The sequence below is a fragment of the Anser cygnoides genome, chromosome 1 (genome assembly GCF_040182565.1).
Source record: "Anser cygnoides isolate HZ-2024a breed goose chromosome 1, Taihu_goose_T2T_genome, whole genome shotgun sequence".
In the NCBI taxonomy this organism is placed as follows: Eukaryota; Metazoa; Chordata; class Aves; order Anseriformes; family Anatidae; genus Anser; species Anser cygnoides.
In genome coordinates, this window is record NC_089873.1 from 51,193,244 (window position 1) to 51,208,201 (window position 14,958).

The 14,958-nt window shown below is 33.1% G+C and overlaps 1 protein-coding gene across 11 annotated transcripts in view; it reads left to right on the forward strand.

Annotated features, from left to right (window-relative positions):
- The window catches only part of CEP290 (centrosomal protein 290), a 54,212-nt gene that overhangs the window by 29,127 nt on the left and 10,127 nt on the right, over positions 1 to 14,958 (forward strand). For 10 of the 11 annotated variants that reach the window (XR_007162301.2, XM_066995394.1, XM_048061030.2 and 7 more), the window contains 18 exons: positions 1,001 to 1,112; positions 1,945 to 2,400; positions 3,504 to 3,668; positions 3,907 to 4,014; positions 4,104 to 4,238; positions 4,782 to 5,048; positions 5,824 to 5,931; positions 6,501 to 6,697; positions 7,330 to 7,543; positions 7,753 to 7,890; positions 7,975 to 8,196; positions 8,781 to 8,897; positions 10,275 to 10,420; positions 11,349 to 11,504; positions 12,084 to 12,207; positions 12,757 to 13,407; positions 14,364 to 14,498; positions 14,766 to 14,852. Coding sequence is in view for 10 of the 11 variants with exons in the window: in XM_066995394.1 (XP_066851495.1) it covers positions 1,001 to 1,112; positions 1,945 to 2,400; positions 3,504 to 3,668; positions 3,907 to 4,014; positions 4,104 to 4,238; positions 4,782 to 5,048; positions 5,824 to 5,931; positions 6,501 to 6,697; positions 7,330 to 7,543; positions 7,753 to 7,890; positions 7,975 to 8,196; positions 8,781 to 8,897; positions 10,275 to 10,420; positions 11,349 to 11,504; positions 12,084 to 12,207; positions 12,757 to 13,407; positions 14,364 to 14,498; positions 14,766 to 14,852 (3,538 nt within the window). In the remaining variant the exon portion in view is untranslated. The remainder of the gene's footprint in view (positions 1 to 1,000; positions 1,113 to 1,944; positions 2,401 to 3,503; positions 3,669 to 3,906; positions 4,015 to 4,103; positions 4,239 to 4,781; positions 5,049 to 5,823; positions 5,932 to 6,500; positions 6,698 to 7,329; positions 7,544 to 7,752; positions 7,891 to 7,974; positions 8,197 to 8,780; positions 8,898 to 10,274; positions 10,421 to 11,348; positions 11,505 to 12,083; positions 12,208 to 12,756; positions 13,408 to 14,363; positions 14,499 to 14,765; positions 14,853 to 14,958) is intronic. The other variant, XM_066995428.1, reaches the window with a different exon arrangement.

Here is a 14,958-nt window from a genome sequence, read left to right on the forward strand (position 1 = left end):
GAATGCAGTATGTTTGGAAGCATGTAAAAATTAAAACTATACAGGCTTATATAGGACACTGCTTGTATATAACAATTTTCAGTGCCTTTTTTTTTTTTTTTTGACATTTATAAATGCCAAATTTGGAGTTGAAATTTAGCATTTTATTCAGGCACTACAAAGTAAGTCATTTGCCTCATTGCGATTTGAACAAAGAATTAAGTGCTGACCTGGATAGACAAAGGTAAGGGTATCCTTAAATATTCACTACTAGTGTGTTTAAACTAATTAATTCAGGTTTGTTTTGTTTCTTTGCCACAACCTCCCTTAAATGTATAAAAAATTCATGAAAGGAGTTGGAAAGTAATTCTTACTTTCAAAGAATCATAGATGTCTTGAAGATGAATCTGTGGTAGTTTTTTTGTTTGTTTTTTGTGGTGTTTTTTTTTTTGCCATTTACTTAAGAGATTAACTCTGCGTGCGTACATTTTTAAAAAAGAAAAAACTTTCCAGATTTTGATGAGATTGTTGTAATGGATATTGGTCTTTGAGTAAATTATGTAATGCTGTTATATTGCTAAATCAGCAAAGTCTGTGGGGATATTTGCAGTGATTTTGATGCTGAAAATGAGGGATTAGATTTGGGGAAACAGAGAATGGAATAGAAAAATTAATCTTGGTGCATATATGATTTATGCTCTGAAATGGGAGAGAAATAGAGAAGGAGGGAAGTGCATAGTTCAGATAAAAAAACATTGGCAACATTTTCCTTGAGAAGACTCCTGCTAGCAAATTTACAGGAAAATAACCAACAATAAAGGTGAAATACTAGAATATACTAGAAATAGAAGAATTTTTATAACAGGGATGCTGAGTAGTAGCATTTTTATGCTAAAAAGCAAAAAGTCATAGAATGTTTTGATACAAGGAAACATATATCTTTTCTTAGCATGTTCTGTGTAGAAAAACTTAAGTTATTCATTGGTTTCAAGTGACACAATGCTGTTGTTTCCCCTGCAAGGTTAAGAGAACTGTCTGATGTTGCAAACATGCAAGTTGAAGCTCTAGAGGCTCGCCAACAATGTAGAGAGAAGGAAGTAGAATCTCTTAGAATGCAAGTTTTAGACTGCCAGGTATGGTAAAATTCAACCTTGATTATGCGGTTTGGATTTTTTTTTTTTTAAATATATATATCTTTCCCCAGGGAAGGGAACAGGGAAGAAATGAAATAATTGTACAATGAATTAGGAAACTGTGAAAGTATTCCAGAAGGATCTTACCAAGTCAATCCATTGTCCATACCTTTTCAAGAGATCTACATTACTTTAATAGTTGCTTTTTCTTCTTTCATTTCTAGTTGCGTAGCTATTAAAAAAAAAAAAAAAAAAAAAAAGATCCTGAGCTTTTCTCCATGTTATCTAGATATATTTCTATATAATTAATTACCTTTGGTCCTGCAGTGAGTTTTTATATATAAAACCAGGAAAGTTTGATAATGGCGTTTTGTTTGTTTGTTTGTTCTTTACAAGACAGGCAGTGACTTGTGAATCTCAAAGATTAGGCTATATTAACAAAACATAATTTTGTTTTGTTGTTAGGTAAAACAATTTCTTGGGATTGTTTCCATGTTCTGGAATGGTTTTAGTCCCTAAACACAACACTTCTACCAGCTTTTATGGTATTATATTTCCTAAGTTTGAGTATGCTTTTCTTTCCCGTTTCCTGGTATTGTGGAAAGAGATGATTTTTACAATCAGTATTTGAAAATCTCTGTTTATAATGTGGATGTAGAAACAAGAGTGGAAAAATAAAAAGCTGTGTTTAAACGCTAATTCTTGCTCTTATCTGTGGGAAAAAAATACATGCAATATTTAAAATACAGAAAAAGTAATAGCTTTTTTATAAGTACGCTGCATTCACATATTTAAAATGAAAAATAATTTTGTTCTTTATTTTGATTCTTAGGCACAGTCAGATGAAAAAGCAGTTATTGCAAAACTGCATCAGCATATCATAGCCCTTCAAGGCAGTGAATCCATTGCTGTAGGCAAGCTAGAGACACTAAAATTGAAACTACAGAAGATGGAGATCCATAATCTACGTTTAGAGCAGAAACTTGATGAGAGAGAGCAAGCCCTGTATTTTGCCCGGCTGGAAGGAAGAAATAGAGCCAAACATCTACGACAGACAGTTCAGTCTTTGCGGCGACAGTTTAGCGGTGCTCTGCCTTTAGTACAACAAGAAAAATTCTCTAAAACAATGATTCAGCTACAGAATGACAAACTAAAGATCCTGGAAGAAGTTCGGCATGCCCAGCAGGAGCGTCGAAATGCAGAAAACAGAGCACTGGAGGTGGAGTTAAAGCTGAAAAGTTTAGAAGAATTATTAATTACGTTGAAGGATACAAGAGGAGCTCAAAAGGTTCTCTGTCTTAAAACTTTGAGTAGCTTTGTTAATCTGATGTGCGTTTAAACTAAATTTCATTTCAGTGTGTTTTCTAAACCTCTGTTTTAATGGAGAAATTAATGATTTCAGAATATATGGTGTCAGCTATCATTTTTTGGCTTTCCTATTTTAAAAAAGTAATAACATTTTAGTTATTTGCCATGTAAAAGTCAGTACAGTCAGATTTACTAATTTTCTTCTGTGCCTTTGTAAGTGGAATGGGAAGTAGTGGCTTACTGTGAATTAAATAAAATGGAATTAAATTATGAATTAAATTAAATTATGCACTAAATGAAATTAAACACAGAGTAATACTCTGAAGTTCTGTTCCAAGAGCTTGCATTGAAATCTTTACAAATCCATGTTTTTTAAATAAATCCCAGGGCAGCATGGTCAGAAACGTTATTATACCCATGTAATTTGCGTAATTTTATTTTGCTGTTGTAGACAATGTTGCCTTGCAATTTGAATAAGGCTTTCTCACTTCTCTTCCAGATCCCTGTGTAGTATATATGTGTTTTTTTTTCTGTCATGATTAAAGATGTCTGCATTTAAATTATAGTTTTAGTGGCATGTTTTAATTTTAAGACAGTCTTCAAAGTTATTTTGGGTGCAGTCTGACATAAATATGTCTGTTATTCTTAGTACGTGTGTTTTTGAATACTTTCTTCTTTTCTACAGTTTTGTAATGGTTTTGAAAAACTTTCGGTGTTTTAGAAAAGATATACAGACTTCTTGCTTTTTTTTGTTGTTGTTTTTATTGTTCAGTCTGGACAGATGCATAGACTGTAACTTGGTTAGGTCATATGAAAATTATTTGCAATGAGAGTTCTTTTGACAGTGTAGGGGAAATATTTTGCCTCTTCAACTGTCTACTACGCTTTCCAGTCATTCCTCTTGCAGTTTCATAGACCTGCCATGCCTCCTCACTCAAGGGAAGTGAAGAAACTTAAAAAGGAAGAACCTCTTTCTCTTGGTTGGATAGGTGCTGTCCTGCCTCAAAATCAGAGTGTTGCTGCATTTAGACAGCCTGTGAGCTTAGTAAATTATAATACTACGTATGTATCATTTGTTATTAGGTAATAGAATGGCATTTGAAGATGGAGGAACTCCATCTGCTGGAACTTAAACTCAATCGAGAGTTACTCAAGCAAAAGGAAGAGATAAAGTATTTGCGTAATATCATTTCAGAATATGAATGTACAATCAATAATCTGGAAGAAGAAATTGTGCAGCAAAACAAGGTATATATTTCTGCATGCTATTAGAAAACAACATATTCTTTATTTCGTGAAGTGATTTTAAAAAAGATTCTCTGTAGTAAGATTTGTAACATAGATGTTTCTTTCTTGGTTCATTAATTCTTTCTAATAGCACATTGGAGTATTTTACACTTTGATAACTCTTCTTTCTGTTCAAGTTGGTTGTAAAATACCCATTGATTTCAATAAATAAAATGTCATTATCAAACATTTGTTACAGCTTCATGAAGAAAGGCAAATGGCTTGGGACCAGAGGGAGGTAGAATTGCAGCGCCAATTAGATATATATGATCATCAGCAAAATGAAATACTTAGTACAGCTCTAAAGGTACACAAACACTGAGTTAACTAAAAATAAACTGAGAAGCACATTTTTCAGAGCTGTCAGGTAACAGGAATATGAATCTTTCTGTACAGTTAGAAGAAGCCACAGGATCAGTTCCAGACCCTAATTTGCCTCTCCCACAACAACTTGAGCTGGCTTTGAGAAAGATTCGGGAGCATATTCGAATAATCGTGGAAACAAGGGCAACCTGCAAATCACTAGAGGAGGTAATTAAATGTTTAAATTATCACATAAAGGATAAAGGTTGTATTTTTAAATCTTTATTTTTTTTTTTATGTAACAAATATCCTTTTATAAATGTCCATCAAATATGCCAATTCCCTTAGAAGTACTTTAACTCAGAGAGAATGTAGATAATAGATTTATTTTTAGTCCTGTGTTATTTTTTCCATTGGAGCAAATTACTGGGGAAAATTTAGATCAGTCCTGTAGTAAGGTAGGATGCTCTTGCTGTACAAAATTCAGTTGACTGTATCTAGTTCAATTTACTTTAGATACTTCGTGGTTCTTAAGCAGTCTTAAAAACACCACCTTCTTAATTTTGATAGCACAAACTGGGGTTGCATAAGTGTATAAGCAAAAGACACCATGGGACTTTTCTGATGTAGTAGTAATTCCAAACAGCCAAAACTGAATGCAAAAAGCCCTTTAATGAAGTCCATTTAAACAAATCTTTCTGGTACGTTTTTTAAAAAGATTTTTTTTCAGCATTTTAATTCTGTAAATGCAATAATCGCCTTTTGTTCTAGAAATTAAAAGAAAAGGAAACTGCTCTGTGGAAAGCCGAACAAAATGTCTTATCAAGAGACAAAGTTATAAATGAACTAAGACTTCGTTTACCTGCAACATCAGAAAGAGAGAAAATAATAGCTGAATTAGGCAAAAAGGAAGATGATCCAGAGTACCATCATGCAATAAAAATTGCTCATCAAACCATTGCAAATATGCAAGCAAGATTAAATCAGAAGGAGGAAGTGCTAAAAAAATACCAACATTTGCTGGCTAAAGCAAGAGAGGTAGTTATGTTTTGCATAAATTTATTTCATTTTTAAGGCTTTAATGATTCTTTGTTAATCTCATTGCTAGTTACCTCAGAGAGAATAGAACTTTTTTTTTTCCTGTAGAAAGTTCATGTAGAATATTTTAACTTCCTTAAAGTAGGAGACTTGCTCAGTCAAAAGGTTTATGTATGTGGTATTGGTCTAGGAATTAAATTAGTGTGACAGGAAGAATATTAAAAATTTGCTATGAAAACTGCACTCCATATAGTGTACATCCACAGAATTCTCAAGTATTTACAATGGTGATCTGTGGACTGCATCTTGTTGTGAATTTGAAAAATATACAAAAGATATGCATTTATGGAAAATATACTTCTTAAATATACTGTAATTTAAAATATGTTTTAAAAATATAAACCTTGTGTTTATATTTTAGCACATTCTTTATATTTTTACTATGTATAGTGAGTCATAGTTGGTGAGGAGCATCACCAACTATTTTGCTTTTCAGCTTTTATCCTGTTGCACCACACTGCCTGCGATATAGCTTAAAACTGCAGTGGTGGATTTTTTTTTCCAAGAGTAAGTACTAAAAAGAGAAAGAAAAAAAAAAGTATAATCATTGAGTATAACAAGAAGAAAAGGATTTTAAAAACTAGAAGAGTTAGAGGAAAATTTGGGGAGTAAGGCTGATCAATAATTGAGCAATTGATGTGAAGAGTACTGCAGTTTCATGAATTTCTGGATTAATGTGCATCAGTAGAGTTGCATTTTTATTTTGAACTAACAGGAACAAGAGGAAATCGCAAAGAAACATGAAGAAGACCTTAGAGTTCTACACCAGAAGTTAGACTTATGTACAGACAATTCCCTTAATAAATTCAAACAGACTGCTTTGGTGAGTTATGTGTATTTATGGCATTAGTGAAATTGTTTCCAAATTTTGAAAATTGTTGCTCAAAAGAACAGTTTTGTAGTCACAAGTAAATAATGACAAGAAGAATAAATGGATGGTTGATATAAAAAGAACTCAGAAATTGATGAAAGAATTCAAGACAGTTGGATTAGAGGACAAGTATAAAAAACAAAGTTACCGCCTTAGTATAGAGTATCATTCTTTATATTGTAATGTATAGACTTCTAGGGGATGGAGGGAGGTGTACTTTTTCTATATTCTTTTTATTCAGTCTTTGGTTGCAATAATACCATTTTTAATACAGGTTTTCTCTTGACACTTTATGATAAGTTGACACCTACATTTATTCTGTAGATTGTTCCATGTACGACGTTCATTTCCAAGTAGCATTACTGTTTTTTTCTGTGAACTAAGAATTGCATCTCAGTAGATAAACATGATAAATATTAATACTCGTTTATGTTTAGGATTGAGTTTATAATGTATCACTAACACTTACCTTTGATTTAAAGCTTAAAATGTTTATCATACACATTTGTTCTGTTTTACAGGAGTTAATGGAAAAGCCTTCATCACTTCCCAGCAGCAAACATTTCCTCCGTTTAGCTGAAATGGAACAAACTGTAGTAGAACAGGACAATTCTCTTGCTTCACTTGTTGGCAAATTGAAGAAAACATCATCTGATTTAGAGAAGCAAAAACAAATTACTTTAATGAAAATCAAAGAATTTGAGACTATCAGAGCCCAGTAAGTTTTTAGGCTGTTAACATAAGTCACAGTTGGTCAGCTATGCCTTGCTGGTACTGACGTGTTCTGTTGAAGTGAGCATGTTTTTGCTGAATTGTAGGTTTGGCTGAAAAAACTAACTCGAGAGTTACCATGGTTGGTAAATATAAATATGATCTATTTTGGTTTTGTGGCCCTGTATCAGGGCAGATATTGAAAAATCATAGCTGCAGAAATGCATTTCTGTTATTAACGGTGTGCCATCCAGTGAAAAAGTATTCAGTGAGTCTTGGTATGTGAGTTGTCTTTAAGCTGTCATGATACTCCCCCCATCCTGCCCCCATCCACTTGAGCTTGCTGCCTTTAGGGTTTAAACTCATTAAAATTTAACCCCTGTTTAAAAGGGGGATAAAAAGGATGATTCTTTCCTTTGCAGTTAGGGATAGGAATTAGAATGAAAATGTTCTAGTCTCATTATGTTGATACTCTTGTATAATTTCCTTATTAAGTGGAGGCATTCTTTATAGAGGCAAGGAGTTTTTTGTTTATTTGCTTTAACAGTAAAAAATACAACACTGTGCCTTCTGTTATTCATTTGGAGTTTGCTGGCTTAATTATTGCAGTGTACCCTATTAATTCTTATTTTATATTAGGCTTCAGGAAAAGCACACAGTTGATGTGGAACAATTGAAAGATGAAGCAAATGGATTGAAGAACTTGTTATCTCAGATGGAGAAAGAATTAGCCAATGTAAAAGCTGAACTAGAAGCTCAAAAAGAAGCAAATAAAAGAGCACCCACAGCAACACTGAAAAACCTGGTGGAACAGCTGAAGAGCCAGTTAGCCATAAAAGAGAAGCAGCAGAAAGTTAGTCAGCAAAAAATGCATACTTATGTCACTAATGAACGTAAATGTTTAATGTGGCTTAATACTTAAGAATTCTCTGTATAAGTACAGCAGGAGGTAGAATATAGTTTCATAATTTAACATAGTAAAATACAATCGCGTTTTGTTGTTTTTTAATGTTCATATTTGCAGCTTCTTTGCTTATAAGAACTTGTATTGGTTATTTTTAGGCTCTGAGCAAAGCACTTTTGGAACTCCGAGCAGAAATGACCGCTAATGCTGAACAGCAGATTATTTCTGCAGCATCACAAAAAGAGGCATATATGAATGTCCAGGAGATTGTTGACAGGGAAACAAAGGGGCTCATGGTTAGTACTAGGTAATGTCTTTCTATTCCATCATTATATTGCTGTTAATCCTGATTTTTTTTATTATTATTTTTTCCCCTTTAGACACAGATAGAGGAATTAAATAATCAGATTTCAAAACTTACAGATAACCTTAAAATAAGTAAAAACAGGGAGAGTGCTTTGTTAGATGAAAAGGAAGAGTTGAACCAAGAACTTCAGAAGAAACAAAAAACATTCACTAAAATAATGAGAGAAAAAAATGAAATCGAAAAGGAGAATGAAGAACTGAAGAAACGGATTAGGAGACTTACCAGTAGCATTCAGGTAGAAGTGATTTTTGAAAAAGTTTGATCTTGGTCAAGTTTCTGCATTAGATGGGCTGGTTTGGGGCGGCGGGAAGAGTAAGTACCTTTGACATGCACTGAAACTGATACTTGATCTAAAAATTGTTGTTTGCTCATCAGCTGGGTGACATGTGAGCTATTACCTTTTGCTGTTGGAAGTATGTCTCAAATAGAATGAAGAGGCTGAAAAATACTTTTTACCTTGAAATAATGTGAAAGTCTGAAGAGTTGAATATCTACCTTTAAAGTTTCTTTGAAAAATGGTTGGTTTGAATTTTGTGATCTTCCTGGCTGTCCTTATTTCTCCATTCTGAAGAGACGGGAAGGATGTACAGTATAATTGTCTAAACTTCATTTTTTAATTTAAGTACTTGCTGATTATTTAGTTTAGAATGCAACGTTAAATTCTTGAAGTATTGTAACGTAAAGATAATTTCAAAAAGGTCATTTATGTTGTAAGCTAATTCCACCAACTGGAATTGAAGTCCTTATTTTTCAAGAGGAGAAAAATACTTAAGTAGTAGTCATTAAACTTTAAGTTGGTGAAAGTTTGTAATTTTTCAGAACAAAGCTGATGAGCAAAATCTGACAGATGTACTTCAGAAAAAAGTTAAAAAGTTGGAAAATGAACTTCAGAAGAAATATGAAGAAACGGAAAGAAAAAGCATAAGAGAAGACAAGGTATGTGATAAATACTGAGATTGTGGCTTTGAAAGACATCGTCAGCTTAGAGTACAGGCAGTTCAGTTCTCCCCACTGCTTCTGAAAACAACAGATAACCAGCCAAACTTTATCAGGTCAGAAACACTTTCAAGACACTTTTTCAAGTTCCCAGTGGTCTTTGTTGCAGCTCTTGCTGCAACAGTAGTCTAAGTGCTGGTATATTCATGTTTTCCTGCCCTTTTTGTAGAATTAAAGATCCATTATAGATTATAGAAAACTAAGATTGTATAGGTATCAGTGAATTATGTAAGAGATGTCAAATGCACATTTGTGAAACCAGTACAATGATGAAAATATGAAGTACCTGGGAGCAAGAGCTGTGAAGGGATGATGTCTGCATAAGTTATTGTTCTTCACGGTAACGGTCTCCACTCATAGGCGGTTCTGACCTGATGGAGACGAGTTCATTTTACCACTTTTTTTTTTTTTTTTTTTTTTGTTCTTTTGCTATTTCAGAAAAAAATTACTGGCTTGTCATGGTAATCATAAGGTATACTAGAACATTATAGCGTGCTTGCATGACATTCAGACTCTTTAATATATTAAATATGATTTTAAGACTGAACTTATACTTCCAGTTAGTTTGAGAATTTTTATATACTTGTTGCTCAGTGTCTAAAGATATTTTTCACAAACTTTTTTTTTTCCTTTTTGCAATAATTTACTTTCTGGCCATTTTTTAGTAGCAGTAGCTGTTTAGAGTGAAGACAGAAAAGATTACAGGGTTACAGGGACTAACTGAGGGAAGGGGAAAGTTCAGCAAACAAACAAAAAAAATTGCTTACAGGTGATTTTTCAGTATTCATTTGTGATCACAGGTACAGGTTTTAATTGATATATCATTTTATAGCTACATGATTGTAATTGTAAGCAGAGATTCTATTTCTCATAGAAAAAATCAAATGAACAGTGGTACAGCTTTGCAGCAAGGGCATATAAACTCCTGTTGAGCTGCAAGAAAAAAGATAGATCCTGCTGTAAACTGGCATAGGAAAGCACTTCTTTTTCTTCAGTTTGTCTTTTTGACTCACCTGTAATTCAAACTAAAAGGATGTATTTCACAAGCAATCCTAATTTCCAAAAATGTATCACTCCTTTTCTGTAAAATGAATATTAAAAGGTGAGGATGAATTTGGTAATAACATTAAACTTCATCAGCTTTATATGCCAGTCACTACAGCAAGTTTAAAGTATCCAAGTTGGACTGCTCTTTACCTAACTACGGCTTAATGTTTTAAATTTAGAAATGAAAAATCCACCATGTGTGGTTTTCTAATGTGTGTTCGCTTAAAAAAAATCAAAAAGAAGTACATAATTTGTTTATATGCTTCGCAGACCTCCAAGGAGGAAATAATTAGGTGGGAAGAAAGCAAAAAATGGCAAATCAGAACGGAAGGGATGCGGAACAAACTAAAAGAAAAGGAAAAAGAAATGGATACTTTGGTCAAACAGTTCAGTACGCTGAAGGAACTTTATAATAAGTAAGTTGTGTTTAATGCATTCAACTACAAACTGATGGCATAAGAGAAATACAGATGTTTGCCACACAATTATAACAGCTTGTTGTGTTTATAAGATTGATGCCTAGATTTGACCTTGCTATTGAGATTAAAAGAATAAATTAATTTTCAAGTAGCAGTTACTCCTTTAGTATATACTTGTAAAAGCTTACAAGTGTATTTAGAAGAAGCTGTCTCTGAATAAAACTAATTTAAGCTCTTTATTATGCTTCTCGTATATAGTGATCTATTATTTCCGTGAAAAAAGTAACAGTTTCATGAAGATAGGCTGTTTCTTACCTTGTGTTATTTCACCAGACTGCTAGAACTGGATGCGCTGCTACTGTCATCTGCTGTGCTACTGCAGTACTAACAGTTCTAGCATTATGAGATAGAAACCTTTAAAACAACAACAAAAATAAAAAATAAAGCCAACCACTACATATATGCATGGCCTCCATGAAAGTTAAGTTTACTTCAGTACAGTAATGGCAGGGTTTTACAAATAAAATATGTAGTAATGATGGTTGTTGATCATGACCAAATGATGATGGTGGTTGTAGCCGTTGTCAGATTGTGGTTTGAAACAGCTTCAAATTGGCATTCTTACCAAATCTTTCAGGAATTTCACATAAAACGCAGGTGAGACCAAGTGATTCATAATATGCATGCTGCTAACTTCATGTTTGCTATTTTTTCTAATATTTGTGATTTCTTTATTTATATTTATTTATTTATTTATTTGTAAAGCTGTCTGTCTATATGGTAACCACAATAAACAAGAAAAGGGAGTGTGGTACACTGAGCAAATAAATAGCAGGTGTGGATTCTTTAAGATAGAAAATATTTTCTTCTAAAGAAAACAAGTCAGCAAATAAAGTTTTAGATGCAAATTTACTGGATGTTGCAGGGCTGAAAAAGAGAAAATTACTCTACAGAAGAAACTGAAAACTACTGGTGTCACTGTTGACCGTGTTGTTGGAGTAAGAGCCTCAGAGACTGAAAAAGAACTGGAAGAACTAAGAAAACGGAATCTAGATTTAGAAAATGAAGTTGCTCATATGAGGTGAGAGGCATTTCAAAAGAATCTATAAAAAAAATAAGTAATCTAAATGAGAAAAAAAATCTGTGGGAGGAAATCAACTGATACAACTAGAAAAAACAGACCAAGTTGCAAAAGCCCTTCTTTGAGTTTGTGATGAGCAAGCTTAAAGCTGCTAGGGATCAATTGTGCATATTCAGAGAATATGCAGCAATGGTTTGTTATTCCAAACATTAAATAATATGAAAAACATAGCTCTTTTTATGTAAAATTGTAGTTCTAATTTCAAGTTGGGGAAAGATACTGGAGCTGAGAAATTGCAATTATGGAGTGTATTCATAATCACTGTATCTGTTATAACAGTGGCTGGAGTGCCACGGTAACAGAAGCTGTACACATCTCAAGAGAGCAGATTCCTTTTCCCAAAATACTCTCGATTCATGGGGATTAGTTGAAATTGTGTATATGGCTGATTTAGTATAACCAGTCCATTAATACTAGAAAGTTCTGTCCAGTAATCGAGAAGTTTGTTTTACATAAAGGAATGCTTTTCTGCATTAATAGCCATGTGTTTATTCTGGCTTGATTAATTTTTGTATGTAGAACACAGCAAGCAATCCCACGAGATTCTGTTGTAGAAGAGTTACATTTAAAAAACCAATACCTCCAGGAAAAGCTTCATGCATTGCAGAGACAGTATTCAAGAGAGACATATTCTAGGCCCTCGGTAAGTAAAATCATATACAATCATATTACCTATATTACACCTATGTAACAAAAATAATTGTTACCCATTTACTATTCTGTATCACTTGGCAGATTTTATTTCAGATTATAGCATTCTAGAACAGGATATGAAATACTCCATTTATGGTGTTAAAAAAAAAAAAATCTAGATTCTGTGTTCTGCAGGTAGAAGATGAAATACTCAACTTCCTAATGTGAAGAAATAAAGGATAGATATTGTCATATACACAAGTCTGTAACTGAGAGACTACTTTTATATGCCATATTAATTGAAATTTCAGCATACGTGGTTTGGGAAAATTCTAAGCTGCATTCTAGTTACATTAATTACATTAGATGTTTTTGTTTGGTTGGTTGTTGTTTGTTTTGCTTTACAAAGTTCACTGTATTATGAATATTGAATTACTAGGTTATTTTAATCCTTCAAGACACAGATTTAAAAATTCAGCCTACGTTTCTTTATTTCCTGTTTCATTTTACTGTCTTCTGCTTTTCTTTCATGCTTCATTCTATCTTCAACTTGAATCAGAGTACATGTTACCAAATTGAACTGACCAACTCTGTTCCTGTCAGTATCAGTAAACAGGAGTATTTGAATTACCTTGAAAAGAAACCTATTTCAAATAGGGATGAAATCAAACATCAGACTAATCTTAGAATTACTGGTGGCAATGAAATAGATGAGAAAGCAGGCATACAAACATTGATCGTGCATAATGAAGGTTGTGAGGCTACGAAAGATGCAAGTGCTGAAGTGTCTTCTGAACAGCACCCTGAAGATAATGAACAATGCAAGGACACAGATATTTCTTGGGAAGGATTGAAAAACACCAATAAAGCTGAAGATGTTGAAGAGAATCAGAGTGATAAAAAAGAAAATATAACCCAACCTGAAAATGGAAAAAATAATGAGGAATTTGAAGAGCAGGAGAGGAAGCAAGAAATATGCAAACAATCAAATGTTGATGAAAAAAAAAGTGTAGAAGAGCCTTACATTGACAGAATGAGCTGCAATCAGTCTGATTCAGGAGAGCCTTCTAATCAAGCTAACAACTATGAAGCAGAAAAAATAAATGTCAATAATGAAATGAATCAACACACACCAGAGAATAAATGTGAAACTTACCGAAGTGGTACAGAGGGAGTTGTAATAACCCCAGAACTCTGTGAAATGCCTGAGGTTTGATGTTATGGTGGTCCTCTAGCATTTCTTCTGTGGAAATGACATAGAATTAGAATAGTTTGATCTTGGTAATTCAGTGGTCTTGAAAGCTCTGCAGGGATATTAAAGTGGTCCATAAAAGCAAATCCTAGACTTTCACAATTTACATGTATGTCAGCTCACAAGTAGATCAAAATTACAGAATTAACAGAAGCTTAGAAAGTTTACAAATGATCACAATGATGCATGCAGCTAGTTGATGACCTTCATTCTTTGAAACTTACAATGTGTTATACTTAGAAGAAGCGCTATATTGAAGCAAGTACTTTATTTCTGTCATTGTTAGTGTAGAGTAATGGCTTATATGGTTAATTACATAATCACGTAAACAAAAACTGATTATTATCAAAAGATTTTACTAGTGCTGGGTAATAATTTTCCATATACCTACAATTGCAATTGGCAATATAAGGCATATAAAGTACTCAAACGTAGGAACTAACTCGCTCTATGATCTGTTTGACTTCAGTGAAATTCTTACGCCATATGTAGTATTTAATAAACAGAATGCGCCCTTAAAATCAGATTCTGTTTCTAGGTACAGTGTCACAGCTTACCATACTCAGTAGCTTTTTTGTCTGTAGACTTTGAGCTTTACTTCTAGGCAATAGATTGAGACTTAATTCTAGTTTGACACTTGTTTTATGGGTTTATACTAATTTGTAACCTTTCTATAGCGTTTAAGCAAGCAGATCTCATTAGTTGGTGATACAACTATGATCAGTTATGTTTCACAAAATTTCAGGGGGGAAGAAATTCCAGAGAGATAGTATCCTGTTCTTAGAGTATTTTTATCTTTTTTTTTCTGTGAAAAATAGTAACTTTCTCTTGCTCTTTATGAGCTACAAACAGGTACAACGAATATATAGTCGAATTGTTTAATAATAATTTACTTTTCTCCCTGTTTTCTGAAGACGTCAGGAGTAGGATCAGATGATCAATATCGAAGAGGACAAGAAGTTCTAAAGGAAAATTTAAGATTATCATCTGAAAATGTTGAGTTAAGATTCCAGCTAGAGCAGGCCAATAGAGATTTGCCAAGACTAAAGGTAACGTCTCTTTACCTTTTGTCCACTTTAACCTGAAACAGGTTAGGGGATCTCTTAAAAATAAACTGTGTTTTTTTTTTTTTTTGTACATACTATTAGTGTTTTTATGCAAGATGAGAAAGCTTGGTAGAAATGATGAAAAATGTCATTGCAATGTGAAATTCATTTATTTTTATTTTTTTCAAAGTAAACCAGTGGTAACTTTGCTACTATTCATCTCAGTTTGAAATCTAAATATATAAGGTGCTTATTAATTTGTTTTTTGAGGACCAAGTGGGTGACTTAAAAGAAATGTGTGAACTTCTCAAAAAGGAGAAAGCAGATCTTGAACAAAAACTGGGCAATGTTAGAGGGGTAAGTATCGTAACAGCATTTTTCATCACTATTATATGAAATGAAAATATGAAAAATAAAAACATTTTATTAAAGCTAAATTACCTGGAATAATCTGAAAGAAAAC